The 20,837-nt window shown below is 42.7% G+C and overlaps 1 protein-coding gene across 9 annotated transcripts in view; it reads right to left on the bottom strand.

Moving 5' to 3' along the window:
• JAKMIP2 (janus kinase and microtubule interacting protein 2) overlaps positions 1-20,837 on the bottom strand; it is a 187,104-nt gene that overhangs the window by 59,865 nt on the left and 106,402 nt on the right. For all 9 annotated transcript variants that reach the window (XR_012067290.1, XR_012067291.1, XR_012067287.1 and 6 more), the window contains one exon: positions 11,133-11,397. Coding sequence is in view for 3 of the 9 variants with exons in the window: in XM_006204476.4 (XP_006204538.1) it covers positions 11,133-11,261 (129 nt within the window). In the remaining 6 variants the exon portion in view is untranslated. The remainder of the gene's footprint in view (positions 1-11,132; positions 11,398-20,837) is intronic.

Genomic DNA, 20,837 nt, shown 5'->3' with positions numbered 1-20,837 from the left:
TCAGACAAATACTTGACGTTCTGGGACCTTACTATCTGATGTGTGGTCCGCAGACAAGCGGCACAGACCACACCCAGAGGCTTGTCAGAAACGCAGGGGCTCCATCCCTGACCTACGCATGAGAGCGTGCGTCTTAACAACCCCCAGGGGACAAGGAAGCAGTGCTAGAATGGTTTTCACCTTTGTGAGGAGGTGTTCAAAGCAGACCACCTGGAGAGCTTCCTCCATTACCCGTCCCTAGGTAGGTCCAGACTGATAAATGTGGGTGTCCCAGGGTAGTAGTCATAGTTCAGTATTATGATCAGACTAATAAACTGGCACCTAAAGTGATACTATAAAATATTTTCCCTTTCCCCCTCTTTCTTTTTGGAAGAGAAGATAACTACTGCTGAGGGGGAGGTGAGGAATGAAGACAGTTGTTTTGTCCTTAACCTTGCCTTTCTTACTAAGGCAGCTTGGCTCCATCCCCAACTTATTATATATACACACAGCAACCAAAAACCCTGCAGTGCAGGTCTCCCCATGTTAAAGGTCTGCTACATGGGTATCTGTCTGCATCGTTCTCTCCCTCCACACTTAATCCCTCTCTCTCCTCCCCTAAGCCAACACTCCAAGTAATTTAATAAAGTATTCCTTCTAATCTTTTTACCTGTCAGGTATTCTGGTCAAAAATTCTCCTTTGTTTGTAATCTTTCCAAAGATAATATAGTTTTCTTTATAGATGCGCCATGGCATTATCTTAATTTGGCTGTGAGTCCGACTCTGATTCTATAGATCAGGATGGGGTCCTGGCATTTGGAGCTTGGAAAAGCCTCACTAGACACTTGTTTTACTGTCCTCCTCCCCCTCCTCATCTCTGCTGCCTGTCTTTTGTTTCTCTGTCCCCTTCATGTGCGCGCATACACACGCACACGCACACGCACACCAACACAGTCACCTGGAAAAACGGAAGAACTGGGCAGCCCCAGGAGTAACGACTAGTTGAGTGATAATGAGTCTCTGTCACTTGTAAAATCGGAAGGTTTCCTAAAGTAATCAAGAGCCTTTCCAGCTGAAAATGTTAAGATTTAAACTTATTGAAACCACTGTAATTCTAACATACATACAGTATCTGAGATTTTACTTACCTTGACAGTTTACCTACCTTTAGCTAGAACAGGATTTTCTAAGTCCACATGGCATTTTTTGAATACTATACTGTAAAGGCACAGCAATTATTCCCATGTTGGTTATTGTAAAAGAACTTGGGGCACAAGGAGGCTTGGCGAAATAAGCAGTCTGGCCAAGGGCCCCTCCCGGATGCCTAATAGCTCATATGCACTAGAGCTGTGCTGTCCGATACAGTGGCCACTAGCCACACAGAGCACTTGCAATAATGAAAGTCTGAATTGAGCCTTGGCCTAAGCATACAATACACACCTGATTCCAAAGATTTAGTGTGAGGTCAATATCAATATCTCATTAATAATTCCTGTATTGATTATATGCTGAAACTATAAATATTTTGGGTAAATTAGGTTCAATAAAGTATATTATTGGAATGAATGACTTCTTTTGACTTTTTTACTATTGTGGTTACTTTTTAAGGTGGAAATTTTAAAATCACATGTGTGGCTTGCATCTGTGGCTCGTGTTATCTTTCTCTTGGGCAGTGTTGCTCAAGTTCTTGGAGGCTCACTGAATGAACTGAGCTTTAATGGACATTCTCTTAGTAAAGTTGGGTTAGGATCTGATTTCTATGCCTGCCCCCAAATTACCCTGGGCTCCTTTCTGCTGTGGAATGAAACCCCAACACTTCAGCTGCGTCTTTCAGCTCTCAGAAGACTTGGTTGGATTTCCAGCTCCCATTTCAACTCCTCACTCTACCTCTCCAGCTGCAAGGGGGTTCTGTTTTCTGCACATGCCCTGCATCTCTGTAGCTGTGTGCCTACAGTTTCCTCTTCCTGATCTGCCCTTCCCTCTGCTCCTTTTGGGATCCTCTCAGTCCTCATGACCCAGCTGGATGTCACCCTCTCCAGGCCTGACACCCCGATCACCCAGGACCAAGCTCATTTCTCCTGCCTTTGTCTTCTCCCTGTATTTTGCTCATATGTCCTGAGTAGTCCCTTCCACATATTTTCTTTACGCTGTGTTTTCTTATACACTTGTCTGTCCTCATCACCCCCTCTTCTACCCCATCTCATATTGGAAAAGTCCTAGAAGGCTTTATCTTTATCTCATCTTTATCTACGCCATGGTTGCCAGCACAATACGTGGTAAGGAGACAAGGAGCATGTGTGGAATTAAAGAATGATAGCCAGTATGCTTCCCTGGCTGGCCCGAAACAGGACGCAAGAATAATATAGCCTGTCATAAGGTGTGGAGAACATAGGCTTGTACTGTTACCCAGGGCAGCCCTCATCCATCCCTTCCTTGTAAGAAAATAACAGAACAAAAACACCCCTAACATATAATGTCTGCCTGCCCTCTGCTTGATGTTTTTCTCAGTGCTTCAGTAAGGACAACCTAAATCTTACTTTCCATTTTCCCCTGAAGAACTGAAGTAGCTTCCAGGCCATGAGTGGGCCAACAATAGCCCATGGGCCAAATCTCTCCTGCCCCCTGTCTTTGTGAATAAAGTTTTATTGGAACACAGCCATGCACATCCATTTCCTTGTTGCCTAGGGCTGTTTCCATGCTGTAATGAAGTTGAGTAGTTTCACAGAGACTGCCTGGTCCACAAAGCCTAAAATATTTACTATGTTGCCCTTCATAGAAAATGTGTGCTGATTCCTTTGGGTAATGCACTTTTTGAAAAGAGTGACCTTATTTTTCACTGATTTAGAAACTCAGATAATTTATCTTTCATCTAGGACCTTGGGGAAGTTAAGTTTAGCTCAAGTGATACGAAACTGGTCATCTTCAGTTTTAGCAGGATGTATTTATGTTCCTTCGGCATTTGGAACAGTATCAGGACCACAAGAGCTGATAAGTAACAAGTTCTAAGGCAAATTTTAGCAGCTCTTCCTAAAACAATGAAAAGCTGTAGTAAAAATAGATAAAGAGTCATGAATTCTGGGTTTGTATTTTGATTTCACCATCAGCTGTTTCTAAGAAAGTTGCTTTATCCTGAGGATCTTTGATTACACTTAAAAAATATCTGCAAAGAATTATTTTTAGGATTAAATTAGATAATAAATGGGTAAGTACCTTGAGCTGTAAAGTACTATGAAATGTAAGGTAATATTACTGGATATAAGAGGAGATACTGATGATCTAAAATTATTCACATCAGACTCTCTGCAGGTGCATTAGACTATACCACTTTGTGATTCTGTAATTTCCCTCAAATTACAAACATTAATCTTTTGTGTGTAGACTGGAGAGGAGATAAATGAAAAAGAAAAATCAGTGAAAACACAGGTGTATGGAAAATATATTCCAGCCTGAAGACAAAAAAATGGAAACAAACACTGGCCTTTTTGTCCCTCACTTAAAGGAATCCATAGAACTCACAGAAAATTCAAAGGTACTGAATTACATTTGGCATCTTTTTCATGGCTACTTATTTGGTTGTCATGGAAACTGTCGATTTTGGCAGGATTTCTAGGTATGATTTTTTTTTTTAAGCTTGGGAGAAGAGATCCCACTATGAAGGAGTTACAATGGATGTGACTGACATTAGGGAGGAAAAAAGAGCCAATAAAATTTTTGTAGTAAAATCATTTTCTGAAAATTATTTGCAGCTTAGAGTGCACCACTAAGGAAACAGATTTTAATATCCTAATGTAAATCATGAGAATGAGTACATAAGAAAATGAAGAATTACTCCTCAGTAACAGTGAAAATATGTGAAGATGATAGCATTTTGAATTGGAAAAATATTATTTAGTTGAAGAGAGAATCAACTTTGATTAGTGGAAATGTTTTATGGAGAAGAATTTCAGCTCAATCACAATAGTAAGCATTTATCAAGGGCTTTATTTATTATGTATGATTCTGGCCCTTTTTTTTAACGGCTTTACACCTATCAGTATATTTAACCTCCTAGGCAGCTGTATGATGTAGGTAGTATTTGTTGCACCTGAATTTCTGATGAGAGAAGTGGGGAATAGGCTGTATGTAAGCACAGCATAAAGAAGGCTGAGCCCAGCGTGGGTCAGGAGCCAGGTCAGGTCGGACCCCAGATCTCCTTGTTTGCTCTGAAACCTTGGGCAAGCTGCTCCCCTTGCCTCAGCCTCAGTTTCTTCATGTACAAACTAAGATTGGTGATATCCTTCTCACATGATTGTTGTGAGGACTGACTTCCACGATGCAACAAAAGCACTTTGGAAAGGCTGGAACACGTGGGAGATCAGTCATTAACACATGGTAGATACTAAGTATTAGTTCTGATGGATATTACTGCATATATTATCATATCATGCCTTGCTATGCTAATACCACCACCAACATAAATCTGAACACTCACATTCTCGTGGTAAGACGAATGCTACTATTATTCCATTATCAGCATAACGGCCATAACAACTATTTTCCTAACAGGAAGAGATGTTCAAAGATAAAACGGGGTTTCATCAAGATGTCTTGAGTTCCGTGGTGGCATCTGATCTTAACTTGGAAGAGATACGGATGGTGCATATGCAGAAGGACAGGCGTGAGGGGTGGGCCAGGGCCAGGGGGTGAGCACTGAACTGGGCTTTAAGTGATACACACCCTTATCCCTTCTACCAAGGTTTTATGGGAAAAAATGATCATCAGGAAAATTAGTCCTGCTGGGGAAGGCTTACCCTCTGACAGAAGGAAGAAAATGCATGACTAGCCCCCATGGCCTCATATTATATTTTATATTTTCCTCTTCTGCCCTCATTGTAGCCTGGCCTTTGAAAAGTGCCAGCGTAAACTCAGGTAAGATGAAGAAAGTGATGTTTGAGCTTTAACATGACCTTAGAAATCTAGGATTAAACGTTGGGAAGCCTGTCAAAGGTAAGGAGGGTTGAGAGGTTATCAGGACAAGACAGGCTAGCAGAAGGCTCAGGTTGGATTATCTGCATCAGATGTTGCTGGAGAGCTGAACTCCCAGAAGGATGGCAGGGGTTTTCAGGGGTGCCAAGTAACTCTCAAACAGGAGGTGTGAAGGCGGAAAGGCTGTCACCAAAGAAGGTCACGCAGAAGGGAGATTTTCTACAACCTGCGGAAGTACGAAAGCTTCTCTCAACTCATTTCTTGCTTTTAAGCACTGGGGTCTCCTGAAAACAAAATTTGCAGAAAGCAAGAAATACTGGATGCCCAATGAAGACACTGAACCAGGATGCCCTAGAGCACTCACTGAGGATAGAGAAGGTTGGCTGATATTCTGAGAGTGACTTGGAGGCAACAGAGTACAGTGGAGTAAGATAGCATGACCCTGAGCACCCCCTTAGAGAAGATAGGAATTCCCATATTGGCTCTTCCACTGGCTGTGTCACCAGGAGCCAATAAGTTATGTGGTTAGAATTCACTTTCTTTCTCAGTGAAATCAGGATAGTCATCACACCCTGCCTTTGTCCCAGGCTCACTGTGAAGACTGCAAAAGCACTTTGTACTCTGAAGGGCTGATCCAAGGGTGGCAACTCCGGTCTGGTCTCACCACCATCCCTGGTGCGCTCAGACACCCTGCGCAGCAGATCACGGTGTCCAGGTGAGACGGGAAGGAAGGGAGCAGGGCATAGCCACTCAAGGAATGACAGAAGTTAACACCAGAATGGCGGAAGATTCAACCCCTAGTAGACCTTGAGGCTCAAGATGGTGGGAGATTTGACTTCTAGTAATGGTGGGAGATTTGACTTCTAGTAGATCTTGAGCTTCATTATACACCCATTATAACATACTAGCATGGTGAATAACATGCCCACAGGTGCCATGACAGTTCCAAGGCTAACTGTAAAAGGTCAAAGAGAGGGCAATGGCCAACTTGCTGGGAATCTCAGCCCCTTCCCCAGGGTAGTTAAAATGGTCTTCCCACTTCTTAGCATATGAAGCAACTAAGCCCATAAAAACTGGCAACACTGACCCTCACCACCCTTTTTGCTCCCTCCTCCACTCTGTCTATGGAGTGTGTATCTATTTTTACTTAAGCACCCAACTTCCACACCTCGTGGCCTTTCTCTTGCCTTCTGAAACAGCTTACACTCTATGCAGCATGTATCTCTCTAAATAAATCTACCTTTACTCAACTGTGGCTTGCTCTTGAATTCTTTCCCGCGTGAAGCCAAGGACCTACACTTGGCGGGACATGAGACCCGGGACATGGCCCTGCTCACATCCCACATCCATTTTTCCTGCATCACAGGGAGCAGAGAAACAGGAAAATACCATGGCTCAATGGTTCAGAGTGCTGGTCCAAGGAAAACAGACCTGGGCGGAAATACTTTCTCCACTGGAGCCTGGGGTTTCCCACCTAAATAAATACTATGACATACATACGCCATGGGGTTGTTTAAAAAAGAATCCTGAAAAGTCATTCAACAAATAGGACTGAGTGTCTCCGACATGCCCAGCAGCATTGCAAACACTGGGGATCCCTTCCTTAGAGGATCCCTTAAACAGACACGGTCTCTTACGCATAGAAGTGTACATTTCATTGGGGTGGGGGGAGCAGGCAATACACAAGCAAGTAACAAATAAGATGGGGTGATGTGGTGCAGTACACGGGACTAGGGGAAGGTCTGACACCTGAGGGGTCCCTAAGGGCTAGAGCAGACAGCTTCCTTTCCCGACTAACCCCTACCGTTTGGGAAGGACCTTAGCTATTTTATCTAGTCCACAATCGGCTTGTTTTATGGATGTGAAAACATAGGCCCAGAAATGACAGGGTCGTCTGGCATTGACCTCACTCTGTGCTCTTTCCTCTCCACCACAGCCCCTGCATCGTCACATCCTTTTGGTCCTGATGCCTGGAGTCTGGTCTAAGTGACCTACTTATGTGTATGTTTATCTCTCTCAGCAAGACTTCTAGATAATTTCTGCTCACTAGAACTTGACTGTGTCTCATACTTTTGTTTCATTTCCCTGCAGTGGAAATGCAGGCATCTATGGGAGAAGGACACAGGTATGTTCCCACCCCTTCTCCCACTTTGTTTCTCCACTTGAAATTTGCAAAAACAGTGGAAAGAAAAGTGCTGACATCCTCTTGTCCTCTGCCTAAGGGTTTCAGTACTCTCCAGACCTTCACATTTTTTAAGCGCATCGGCTGTGAAAGGCATGGAAACAAGTGTCCATTGATGGATAAATGGATAAAGAAAATGTGATATCATACACACATGTATGCACGCACACAAACACACGCAGAATGAAATATTATTCAGCCATAAAAAGGAAGGAAATTCTGTCATTTGCAACATTATGCCAAATGAAATAAGTCAGAGAAAAACAAATACTGTACAATCACATTTGTATGTGGAATCTTAAAAAAAATAAATAAAATAGAGCTCACAAATACAGAGAATGGATTGGTGGTTGCCAGAGGCAGGATGTAGGAGATGGGGAGATGGATGAGGGTGGTACAAACTTCTAGTTATAAGATAAATAAGTTCTGAGGATATATGCACAGCATGGTGACTACAGTTAACAATCCTGTTAACAGTATCTAACGGTTGCAAAGAGAGCAGATCTTAAAAGTTTTCATCACAAGTAAAAAAAAACACTGTAACTCTGAGGTGATGGATACTGATTCAACTTATTGTGGTAATCATTTCAAAGTATAAACATACATCATCAAATCATGATGTTGCAGACCTAAAATGAATACAATGTTATATGTCAATTATATCTCAACAAAACTAGGAAAAAACATACTCCAAAAAAAAAAAAAAAAGAGCTAGAAAGGGAGTTGAAGAACCAGTTCCGTCACCGCCTTCTGTGACTCTGGGTGACTGCTTTACCTCTCCCAGCCTCAGTTTCCTCATCTGTAAAATGTACACAGCAACAATGCTCCCCTGAGAGAATGGTAGCGAGGATGAAAGGAGATAACAGAATTATAAAACTTAAGGTGTCTGCCACAAACTAACTGCCCAAAAAATAACACATGCATACTTAGGAAGTAGACACTACTATGATCCCATTTAACAGATGAGTAAAGGAAGACACAGAAGGATTTCATAACCTGCTCAGGGGCACTCAGGTGCGAGGTGAATGCTGGGATGCTGTCAGGAGGAAATGCACTTCTTACAGAGTGTGACAGACAGTAAACATTTAATAAAGTACAGCATTTATGACTCTGCTCTGCCTGCAATGGGTTTTGCAAATGTCAATGGGATGATTCGTCTTTCTGGAAAAATGAGTAATGCCCCATCACTCCAAAGGTTTCACTCTTCAACGAGTCCACTCCCCAGTGGCTAAATTGTCATTTTATCATCATAGCCTTGGAGCCAAACCGACAGTGGGAATTCACATGCCGGCATTGTTCATATTCTCTCTCTTAAAGCCTGGGCCTTTGGAAACACAATTGTATTTATTTTAATAAAACTGCTGTATGACTTGTTTCCTTGCTAAATTCCCTTTGCTCTTTGGGGAAGTGTAGCTGACAGGCGGTGAGGCTTTGCTGTAGCCCCTGGGCTGGGACTGTAATTAACTGCCAGAGAGAGAGGAGGCTGGGGAGGGTGGCAGCAGAGGGGAGGGTGAGGGCAGTGCTTTTATTCAAGTCTGGCTTCTAGTTTCTTGTCAGAGGGAGAGGAGATTACGCCTGCCCTGCTGGCTTAGACCCTGGATAAACAGGCAGCTCTGTCCATGTTTGAGAGCTACCCCTTTTAAAAGGCTTGAATGTGTGGAAATTGGCAGTGTGGGGTCTGCAGGGCCTGTTTCTTTAAAATCTCATGAGTTGGCTCTCTGTAAATCAGCAGCAGGGCATGGTTCCCAGTCTCCAGACAGACAGGCTTCTCCCTAGGAATGTAGTTTGTCATTCTGTTGTTACTACAATTAAAGGAGTCTGCTTCCCTTGAAATGTTACGTTGCCCCAAGGAAAGTTAAAACCAGTGAAACGTTCAGAGACTGTCAACCTGGCAGGAATCACAGAGTGAAGTGTTTGTCAACACGCAGGTGGAGAACCCTCTCCCTGAAGGCTGCCTGGACTGTTTGCTGGGATTGCATTGCTGGTCCTCCACCTGCCTACTTTATCAGAATCCTTGGCTTGTAGGACCAGGGATCTCAGTTTTTAATAAGTTCCCTCAGGTTATTCTAGTACACAGTGATGCTTGAGAGACACAGACATGGAAAAACAGGTTCAGTCATCTGAATTACAGATTGGGAAATGGAGACACTGAAATTCATCCCCGAGGAGAGAGAAAGACCATATTCTGGTCTTCTGACTCCCACACAGCAGTTTTCGGTTTTGTCTTCTGTTTTTGTTTTATAACATCACGTTCCTTTTAGCTTCATGGATAATAAAAAATTTCCTTCACAAACTTTACATTGGGGTCTGGCTATCCGAGGTCAAGGCTTAGCTGAGACCCGAGGCCAGGAGTTTTGGCCAATCCAAGCTTTATTATTGCTGAAACCAGGAGACATAGATTTGGGAGAAAATAACTGACCACAATTTAATGGTAAGGTCAAGGAAGAAGAGGTTGATTAAAAAGAGGAAGCAGATCTGCTGGTTTGTGATGTGCAGCTTGATGGCAAGAACATCTCTTTACTGCACAGATTTACCTCTTTAAGGCTACTTTCTGCTGACTTGGTTGAGTCTGGATTGCAGGGAGCAAAAAATGTCTTATGCCTGTCGGGTATTTCCAAATGCCTTCCTCAGACTATCAAAGTGGAGGAGGTAAGGCCGGGAGAATGGGCAGGTCCGAGATGTGAAAGGTGTACTCGCACGTGTGCCCGTGGGTCTTTGAAGGATTTAAGTGGGACGCTGCCATGACCTCAGACTACAAAATAAGCTACGAGGATACATTGTACAACACAGGGAATATAGCCAATTTTTTATAATAACTGTAAAAGGACATAACCTTTAAAACTGTGAGTCACTATACTGCACACTTGCAACTTCTATAATATTGTACATCAACTATATTTCAATAAACACAAGACAAAACAAAATGTTTTCCTTATCCATGACCCTGTTTGATATCCACACCACACGGGTAAGTATTAGCACTTACTCATTTAAGGCATGAGATCCAGAGAAGTAAAGAGACTTTCCCAAGTCTAGTTAGCAACAGACTCAAGTGTACAGCATATTAGAAGGAATATTCCTACGAATAGTTTTTGTTACCAGTCACCATGTGCCAGGCAGCTCTCTGAGCATTCAACATGAACCTTTTATTCCTCCTTACTCCTTTCTGCACTTGTCTCATTGAAACCTCATCACACCTCTACAGGATAGTAGTAGGTTACTGTTGAAGAAACTGAGATGTAAGCAAGGAATCACCTTTTAGTCATTCCCCTGCTCAGTCAACAAATATATGTTGAGCTTTCCAGTTCTGGACATGTATTTAGGCTCTAGGGATACAGAGGGGAGGTGAGACTCTGCTGTCATGGAGAGGACACTTGGGAGAGAGAAGCCCGAAATAAGTAAATAAACATAAAAACTGCTATGAAATGAACTGCGAAGAGGCCAGAAGGAGTGTGGGCCTGGGAAGGGCTCTGTTTTCAGAGTCTGTGGTCAGATGGGTGGGACTCAGGCTGACACCTGAAGTGGGTGAGGAAGGGGAGGAAGGGAAGAACAAGGGCAGAGGCCCCAGTGTGACCAATGTGTCTCTCCTGGTGCAGTGAAGAGGCTGACGCTGAGTGAGCGGGGTGGGAACCTGTGACTGAGAGGAAGCAAGCCTTTGGAGGTTCTGAGCAGCGGAGGGACTCATTTTAGAAAGGTTGCTTTAAATGCCCCTGGGGGAGTAACTACAGAGGACGCGTTAGAACCTGCCCAAGGGGATCTCCCTATGTAGGTGTCCGGAGGTGGGGCGGGGCGGGCTCTCAATTCTCCTCTCTGGCTTCCTGGGGAGGCGGAGTCCAGCCTCCCGGGCCAAGCAGGTTTGTCCCATTCTCTGCGTATCCGTGCTCAGCCCCCTCCTTTCCCTACCAGGGCATCTCCGCACGTGAGGGGGTCGTCGTCCTCTCTGGCAGCCGGCGGACAGGGGCCCACGGGGGCGTCCCAGGCCGCGGCCTCGGGGAGCCCCACTCACCTTGGACTTCTCCTGATGCAGCTCTATCTGGATGTCCGTGAGCTTGGTCCTGAGGTCTTCGTTGGCAGCTTGAAGGGCGACAATGAGCGCCTCGGGCTTCTCGCCCTTGTTCCGCCCTTTCTTGGACATGGTTCCTTTCGGAGTGGGGTCTGTTGGTGTTTAATGCCTTTCAAACAGGTGCGCCCATGTTACTGCTGCTTCTCCGGAGTGCAGCTACTGCGTGCTGCCCCGCGGGGAGGTCTCCTCAGCCGCTGCCCTGGAAGCCCTGGGGAGAGGCAGAGACGGCGGTTACTCTGCGACCCAGGCCTGGACCAAGCGCCCAGCGGTCCCTCAGCCTGCGCTGCCCTCCTGGGGGCTCCCGTCGGCGTGGCGCCCGGCCACTCGGCACGTGGACGACCGCCGGCTCGCCAAAGGGCTGGTCAGGTCATGCCAACGTCCCGCTTAAAATCCTTCAAAGACCCACGGACACACATGCGAGTACACCTTCACATCTTCGACCTGCCCATTCTCCCGGCCTTACCTCCTCCACTTTGCTCGCTTGTATCCTGCCCATGGGGAATGTCCTGTAATTCTCTGATTCTTCCTCTCTTCCCATGAGGACTTTCTTACTGGCTTCATTGTTCTCCATTCTCTGCCCAGCCTCCTCACATGGTCCCCTGTGTACCCCTCATCCTCACACACTGCCACACACACACTTTAGTCCGACTAACTTGTGTGGCTCCTTCAGGTCTCTGCTGGCATATAGGTTCCTCCTGGAAGCCACCCTTCCCCCCGCATTATTACCTGCCCTTGTTATTTAAGTGCGGTCACCTCCATGAATCTGTAAGCTTTGTGAGGGCAGGAGTGTGCTGTTCATAGTTATAATTAGCTTCTCAGAATCCATGATAAGACCTGGGACATCCGGGTACCTTAATTAGTATTTGTGAAAGGAAATCACCTATGTGATGACCTATGGTCGCCCCATAGAGAGCCCCAACTTTAAGAAAATTCAATATATAAAGACCTAGAATTATACAATGGATAAACTGTGAGAGGTGGGAGTTAATCATACTGGGTTAATTGGGTCACAAACTTATTCATTTAGTCAATATTGTTAGAGTTCCTTCTGTAAGTCGTGCGAAGTATAGTATGTTGAAATTGAAAATGTTCCAAGGCAAAAACAACAAACCTTTCTCTACCTACCTATCTACCTACCTGTCTTCATCATAATCACCATCATCTATCTGATAACTGCCTTTAAAAACATAAACACTAGTCTTTTTAAAAATATAGACAAGAATTTCTCCTTCCCATGGGGTGAGTAAGGAAGTCTCCCTGAAGATGGTGTGAGTAGGATGGTAACAGATGGAGAAAAGGTGAAGCAACTTGCCTAAAAGAAATGGCTGGTGCTGAGATACAGCAAAGAGAAAGTGTAGTAACTACTTTAGGGGGAAATGGGGGCCTGATTTATTACAACCCAGGATCTGGTTGATGGGCACTAATGCTGGAAAGGATGCCTGGAAATGATAGATTCTAGGAGACATGGTATTCCATCCTTAGAATTTTGGAATTTTTTTTTTTAAAGCAAGTAGCAAGGAAGCTGTTGAAGTTCTTGGCAGCTGGATGTCCTAACAGAGCAGTGGTTACTCTGGTGGCAGAGCAGGGAGAGAATGGAGACACAGAGACCAGACAAAAGACTACTGAACTTGCCAAGGTGAAGGACGATGTTGCCTTCATCAGAACAGTAGCAAGAGAAGAGAAAAAAGGAGATATGTCTTGATTTATAAATTCTTAAATGTGTCATAGGAATAAGGAGGTAAAAATATAAATACTAAACTGTTAAAATCAATGCAAAAAACATGACAAGATAAAGAAGATGTTACAGAGTTTCTCATGCATCCTTTCAGAAAATTGGGTAATTGCGTATCTCTAGGTGCTTCAGTCCAGAACTAAAGGGAATTCCTACTGATCACACATATGTTCCAGCAGCTGCTGCTCTATCAAGACCCCTGGTATTCAGCCTTGAGAACCACGCTGGGATCCTGGGCATTCCCTCATGAGCACTGAGGCTGTGCTCTTTGGGGAGGGTCCCTAGGGGAAGGGGACAGGGAAAGGTTATGAGGTAGGATCAGCCTGTCTCCAGCAGTCACGGAACTGTCCACCACATTCCCCTCTAGACTAGATGCTGAAGTTGTCCTTCATTCTTGTTCTGCAAATGTTGCCACATCATGAAAGTGTATGGCTGGGAGATTTCTGGGGGGCTACCACTCTTTGCTTTTAGAATTGAAATGAATTCAACAATCATTTACTGAAAATTTGTATGACAAACACTACTACGCACAAAGATAAATAAGACAGCACTTTAACTCCGAGCGGGTTCTGGGTGAGTAAACTCTCATGTATACGGTTAACAGGTTTCTCTTCCTCTAGTCAATCTCCAGATGTTGCTGGTGCCCAGGGCTTCTTCCAGGTTATCTCTACTGCCCCACCTACAGGGTTGTGACTCCCAGTTTTATATCCATAGCCCTGACCATTTCCCAAACCCGTCTCATACATTCAACTGTTTCTTTACCAAATCCACTTGGATATCTGATTGGCACCTCAAACCTAGCATAGCTAATGCACATGTCTTTTTTACTAGTCCCTCAAAAACTCTGCCTTCCCCAGGTTTTCCCATATCAGTAAGTGGCACCAGCACATGCCCAGTTGTTCCAGATCTAAGCTTAAAAGTCACTCTTTCTTTTTTTTTCTCAATCCTTTATTTCTCTTATCTGGTCCACTAAGAAGTCCTATTTGTTTTACCTATAAAATATGACTCAGTGTGGTCAACTTCTCTTAAACTCCTCTGATGCTGTCACAGCACAGGGGAAAGATGGAAAAGCTCTGGGAAAAGCCTGAGTCACTTCCTAACCATGTTGTCCTCTTGAGTGAAGCACATGGCAGAGAAAGGAGCTGGAGAAAAACTTGGAGCCACACATTGATGCATGTAGAGAAGGTTGTGAACGGGGAGAAGACAGACCCGGGGTTAGATTTCCCGGGTTCCACCATGATCGATAATTAAATTTAATTCATAACAACTCAATTTCATTATGGGAGAAATGGAGAAACATGGCAGCACTTGGGTCTAAGTGTAATAATAATAAAAGCTTACAGTGACCGACTGCCACAAGCCTGTCACTGGATTCAGAGCTTAACATACAGCTCTCATCTAATCTTCACTAAAAAACCAGAGGACATACAATGATTCACAGAAAGATTAGGTAACTTGCCTAAGGTGACTGAGTGGATAGGTGCTGAGGCTCAGATTCAAATCCAAGGGTTTGAAACTGAGAGCCACGCTGTACACCCCGGGCTGCCCTGCCTTATACTGCATTTTAGAAAGGTAACTCTGGCAGCTTGACAGAGGCTGAGTTATTAAGGAGGGAAAGACTGGAGGCAGGCAATCCGTGAGTCTGCTTCAACGGTCGGAGAGGCCATGGCCCCGGGGATGAAAAAGGAGATGGCAACTCTGATACGTGGAGGCTTTGATAGAATCATGTCCTACTTTTCAGTATTATTAAATTCTTCTCTCCCATTGTAAATAACGAATACCAGCTCTCTGAAGTTGCTTGCAGCAAAAATATGCAAAGCAACAGCCGTGTTTTACATTTTACTTTATAATCCTTTCCAAAAAATACAAAATATGTGCCTGACTTCGTGTATTTTCAGCCTGGGAATTACTGTGAACTTAGTCCCATAAGGCTGGAAAAAAAGAATAGGATTAATAAATTAGTAACGTGCTCAGGAGAGGAAAAAAGCATCATAGGAAGTTAAGGATAGAATCAATTTATAGATACCTTAAGGTAACCAGCTGCTTATAAGTATGGTCCTATATATGCCTCTGCTGGAAGGCAATCTTCCAGAGTCTTTCCCATTTGTGATGGCTGTCTGGCGATCACACGAATTCTCATACATAATTTCACCGAAATGCTTCTTCTGCCTTGTGCTGCCCACCAACCCTCCCTTTGTGGACAGCTTTGTTGAAATATAATTCACATAGCATAAAATTCATACTTATAAAGTGTATAATTCAGTGGTTTTTAGCATATTCACAACATTGCACAACCATTACCCCAATCAGTTTCAGAGCCTTTCATCATGCCGAAGAGAGAACCCATACCTATTAGCAGTCATTTCCTATCCCCCACCAAACTTGCCCAGCCCAGGCAATCACTCATCTACTCTTTGTCTCTATAGATTAGTCTCTTCTGGATATTTGGTGTAAATGGAATTATACAATATGTGGATTTTTTTTTTTTTGGTAACTGGCTTCTTCCACTTTAGAATAGTATTTCTAAAGTTCATCCTTACTATAGCATGTATCAGTATTTCATTTCTTTTTATTGCTGAATAATAGTCCATTGGGGAGATAAAACTGAATTTTTTTTCTCCATTCATCAGTTGAGGCACACTTGTGCTGCTTTTGCTAAAGCAGTTTGAGGTCAAAAATCATGACAATTCAAGTGTCACGCTGTGGAAGACCTCAAATATTAAAAAGCCATTCTTATTCTTGGTTCTCTAAGACTCATCTAGGCATTGGCACAAAACCCCTGAGAGAGAAACTGCAGAGAGTGGGGAGTGACGTTAACACGAGCAGACGAAGTTTCTTTTCTTCCCCACCGTGATTTCTCCCTGGGTATCACTTCTGGAGACCAGAAGTAGGATGCTGCGTTTGAAGTAATCTTGGAATCATCTGTTCCCAGCTGTAGCCCTTTTATGTCTTTCAGAGTATCAGGAACCTGAGCATCTATTTTTTACAACAGAATGTCCAGGTTTAAACATTTCCATTCAGCATTATTCTTTTTTAAAGACACACACACTTCAAGATTAAAATCAAGAAATCAGAAACATTTATTAAATAAATTCATCAGTATTTAAATATGATGAATCTACTCTTTAGATCTTAGGTTACACCCTTGGTTGCACAGTCTGCCCAAGAGAGTAAAAATACCCTAGAAATCCTAATATGATGTCCATCTAACTTTCTACTGCCCCTGGTATCCTAATATACCACGCAATTCTTTATCAGAAATGTGGCCACATATTTGGTCAAGAAAATATAACCACTATTTATTGGGCAATGTTCTTGGTTTTTTGTAGATGTTAAAAACTGTGAGCATCGTTCCTACTTCCTACCCTGCAAGAGGAAACAAACATCTGTAAAAAAGAAATTCTAGGAAGCAGTGAATAATATAGTTGGTAAATGCTGTGGGAGGAGCTTTAGAAAGGACTGAGACCATGAAGCCAACAGAGAAGGTGGCACGTGAGCTCAGCCTGAATGATGCTACCTGCTTCACTGAGTTCTTATTCTGGGCCAGGCTCTGTGCTAGGAACACTGACTTCAAGTACACAAACTTATCGCAATGAACTAAACCCAATCAACCCCTTCAGATATGTACTCTTATTATTTTTTTAGATAAGAAAACTGAAACTCAGAAAAGTTAATTAACTGGAAAAAAGGTACACAGCTTTGAAATGGCAGAGCCACAACTCAAATACACATCTGTCAGTCTCCAAAGCTTCTTAGCTATGAGAACACTTATTTGAAGAAAGGGCAGGATTCAGCACTGGCTGTGAGTAGGCTAAAGAGATGACAGAGGCATAAAAACATCAGCTGGGGGCTTACAGAAAAGAATCATGGAATGTAGTGGTTAGTTTAGGAGATGAAATCGAAAAAAATTGGTTTGAATCAAACTTCCTAGCTGTATATACTTGATAAATTAATTAAACTTATGGTTACCAAAGGGGAAAGGGAGGAGGAGGGATAAATTAGGAGTCAGGGCTTAGCAGATACAAACTACTGTATGTAAAACAGATAAACAACAAGGTCCTAACATATAGCACAGGGAACTACATTCAGTATTTTGTAATCACCTATAATAAAAAAGAATATATACACATATAACTGAATCACTATGTTGTACACCAGACACTAATACAATGTTATAAATCAACTAACCATCAATAAAAACAAATAAATAAGTAAACTCGCTAAACATCTGTTCCCTTACTGTAAAATGGGAAAAGGGATATATTTACTTCACTGAGCTCGTGCAAGGAAAAAAATGAACTAAAGTGTGTATATGATTAAAAATTATTATTATTATCATTGTTATTATTTTTCCAGGACCAAACTATCCACAGAAAGCCAGCTGAGATTTTAATGGAAGAAGAAATGATTTATCATGCTTTTGTATTAAAAGATGGACCGGAAAAAGCATAGAGATCCCTGAAAAGACTAAAGCAATTCATGCTTATGCTTTTGGCGAAATGAGACCTGCATCGGCAGGGTCAGTACTCCCAGGAGTCTTGGCTTTGTAGCTGGTTCTGCCCTAAGCTATAAGCTGAATAAAGTCGTTATTAATCTTAAGAGTTTCCAATAAGGCTGTTGCCTCTGAGCTATGATTTGAAAAGCAACTGTAATATCAAAGAGCTAGAGTGCATGTGTATGAAGCTAAATTCTGCAACACTTCTCCATAATTAACATTTGGCGATGCCCACTCCACCAAAGCCTTGCTAGCTTCTCTCAGCCCTTCTCCCTCTTCCAAAGATGATGCTACAGTCAGATGTTGCCAGTGTTTGAAACAAATGAATTAAACTTACTTTATTCCTGGTGACCTGCAGAGACATGTTAAATCCTTCTTTATGCAGGAAAAAAGTCTCCCTGGGCATCCATGAACTTGACACAGCAATTGAATACAAAGGAGGGGAGCTGCTATTTAAGCCCACCCAACTCCAGAGTTCCAGTTTCCCTGTATAAAGGGAATGTGGTGGTTGGGCTGTGGGGTCAAAAGTCTTTTAACCCTTTACCCACCTCTTGGAAGAAAATGAGTCTCAAATGCTAACATCCAACATGGTAGCAACTATGAATTTTCAGCATTGTCAGGGGCAAGCTAGTATGGCATTTTATGTTAGTTTCTCCCTCTCCTATTCTTCCACCGACTTGCCTTTGATATCACATAATAGCAATTATTTTATTATTACAAATTATTTAGTCAACATGTTCAATTTTTCATATGAAAGAATGCTTTATGAATGGAACCAAAGTTGATTATTCCTGATGGATTTATTTTTTAGATCTCAGGTTTAAATCTTTGTATTAGAAATATACTCCATGAAATGTAAGTAAGAGAGCTCTCAGCACGCGTACAAGAGACATCTAACCTCTCTAAGGGGGGCTGTCAGGAAGGTTTGGTAGAAGTGATGCCTAAATTACCATACAAAGCAGGTTGGATTCCTCCAGAACTAATCTACTCTGCAAACTTTGCTCATGCAGTTCCTTGTTTGGCTTCTCTTTTCCCTCCTACTCATCTTTTAGAGGCCAGATCCAATGCCTTCTCATATCACTTTCCTTCACACCTCCTCACCATTTCCTGGGCGGAATAAATTATTCCCTCATCTGGGTTTCCATTCTCACTTTAAAGACATTTCTTGTAATATTCGCCACTCATTCCTTAGTTTGTTGATTTATCAATTTGCAATATATATGAAACCTCTGGAGTTGGGGGGTGTCTGTGCTAAGCAAGAGAGAGGGTCCCTGTCCTTCCCAGTGGAAGAATCTGCAATTTCATCCAGCATGGTAACTGCACACGTGATGGGAAATGGGAACCACAGGCATGTGGGTGGGTCAGGAAAGACTCCTTAGGAAAAGTGACATATAACAAGGATCTGTCAGATGAAAAAGAATCAGCCAGCTAAGGATTAGAGCAGGAAAAAAGAACTTTCCAGGGAGGAGCGCTGAATAGGAAGGTCCAGGGGTAGAAAAAAGAATATAAATGATGCTCCGGATAAAAATATAGGCCAGAGTTTGAACAAATGGGAAAATTTCAAGAGATGAGCTTGGAGAGGCAGGCAGAGAGCAGCTAGGAGAGAAATGTATAAACTCTGTTAAGGGATATGGACTTCGTCCCCCCAGCAATGTGTGGTCACCAGAGTTTCATAGCTGGGAATGCCTTGGTTACGTTTTGGCTTTAGTAACAGTCCTCTGGCAACAGAGGATGGAATGGACTAACGGGGTAAACACGGGTGCAGGAAGAACAGTTAGGAGGCTGTGGCCATGATTCATTTACATTATAGTTACTCTTTACTATATGAGTCCCACTTAAGGGGAAAGCTGTCTCATTCATCTGTGTACTCAGAGTACCTGTCACAATGACCGCCATGAAGTTCAATTTAATTAACATTGGCCCAGATCCAAGAAACACACTGAGAATGAGAAACATATTTCACAATTTCAACAAAGATGATTTACAACAGAGTTCATTATGGGACGTTTCTTTTACTTTGTGGAAGCCCTTTGCGGCTGTTTTGATTTTCAGGCACAGGTTAAAGCTTGGTGTAACAGTTAAATCAACAATAATTTAAATACATTTTTATTTAAGCCATATTCGGAGGTCTCACGATCCTTGCTGCTGTGCCCCACAACCCAGGCGTCATTTCACGCAGCACTGAGTCAAGGCTTTTGTCTGGGTTTAGAAGGCATTCAGAGGGGTAGGTTTAGCAACGTAAGTCACCAGAGCTACACATTCTTACTGTCCTTTCTTTCTAGATTGAAAGTATTTTACAGCTACTGTAGAGTGAGGGGGACCAACTTCACTGGACTGGGGGAGAAGTTTCAATTCAGAAGGAGATGCTTGTGTATTCAAGGTCAGACAGAGAAGAAACATGCTTCAGAGCCCCTGCCTGAAGTAGGCACTTGCTCTAGGCGTACGCTGTTATAAAAAACAAACCGGTGTGTAAAATTCAAGAAAAATGCCCAGATCACTGGAGGGAGTGGGCTTCAGAGAAGTGTATTTATACGTGATAGCAAGCCCTTCCATTTTAGGTGTAAGTGAAGCACGTCTAACTTACGCTATCGTTTCCTTGGTGACTGCTTTCAAAGACCTTGAATTAAAAAAAAAATCATAAAAGCACCTTTGCAAAGTGTCAAACATGAGCAGAAATTTCTATATATAGGGGGTGAATAATGTGTACCTGCTACTTAAAAAAAAGGGGGGCAGGACAACTTCTTTATTAAGACTTACAAAGATCATTAACTGAGTAACAGCATATGAAGTTTGAATACACTACTTTTTGGATATATTACTTGGCTCTATTATAAAGAATTGCATTCAATTTCACACTACCAAAGAGAAATTGTCTATCAATATCTTCCCTATGTTATAATATGTTACCTGGAGTAAAATAAATTACAGAATAATATAGATTATTATTTTATTATCATTTAGGATTCTGTTTTGAGTTTTGTCCCAGAGGCTAATGTTTAACTACATTTTTTTCCAATTGATGGGATCTTGGAAGCAAGACTGTGAGGTTGACAAATGAAAAGCAGTCAACCTAGCCCCACCATGTGTCCATACGTCATAGGATCATCATTGCAAAAAGCAGATCAATAGCTATCACTTGAACCATAATCATGTGCCGGGTGTTATGTGAGAGTTGAAGATGATACAACATGTACCTGCCAAACAAAGCTGCATATGCCATGTGCCAGAGGAGTGAGGAAACACACACACACACACACACACACGCAGGAGAACCAAAAGAACAGAAGCACGAGGACAAGGACTATGTCTCTCTGGTTCCTTGTTTAATCTCAGTGCCCAGGGCCGTGCCAGGCACAAAGTACATTCTGAATAAATATTTCAGAATAAATAAGTGACTTCACCAAAGGAGAAGGCCTTACGG

Source organism: Vicugna pacos, chromosome 3 (genome assembly GCF_048564905.1).
Source record: "Vicugna pacos chromosome 3, VicPac4, whole genome shotgun sequence".
Lineage (NCBI taxonomy): Eukaryota > Metazoa > Chordata > Mammalia > Artiodactyla > Camelidae > Vicugna > Vicugna pacos.
This window is presented reverse-complemented; position numbering and strand designations above follow the sequence as displayed.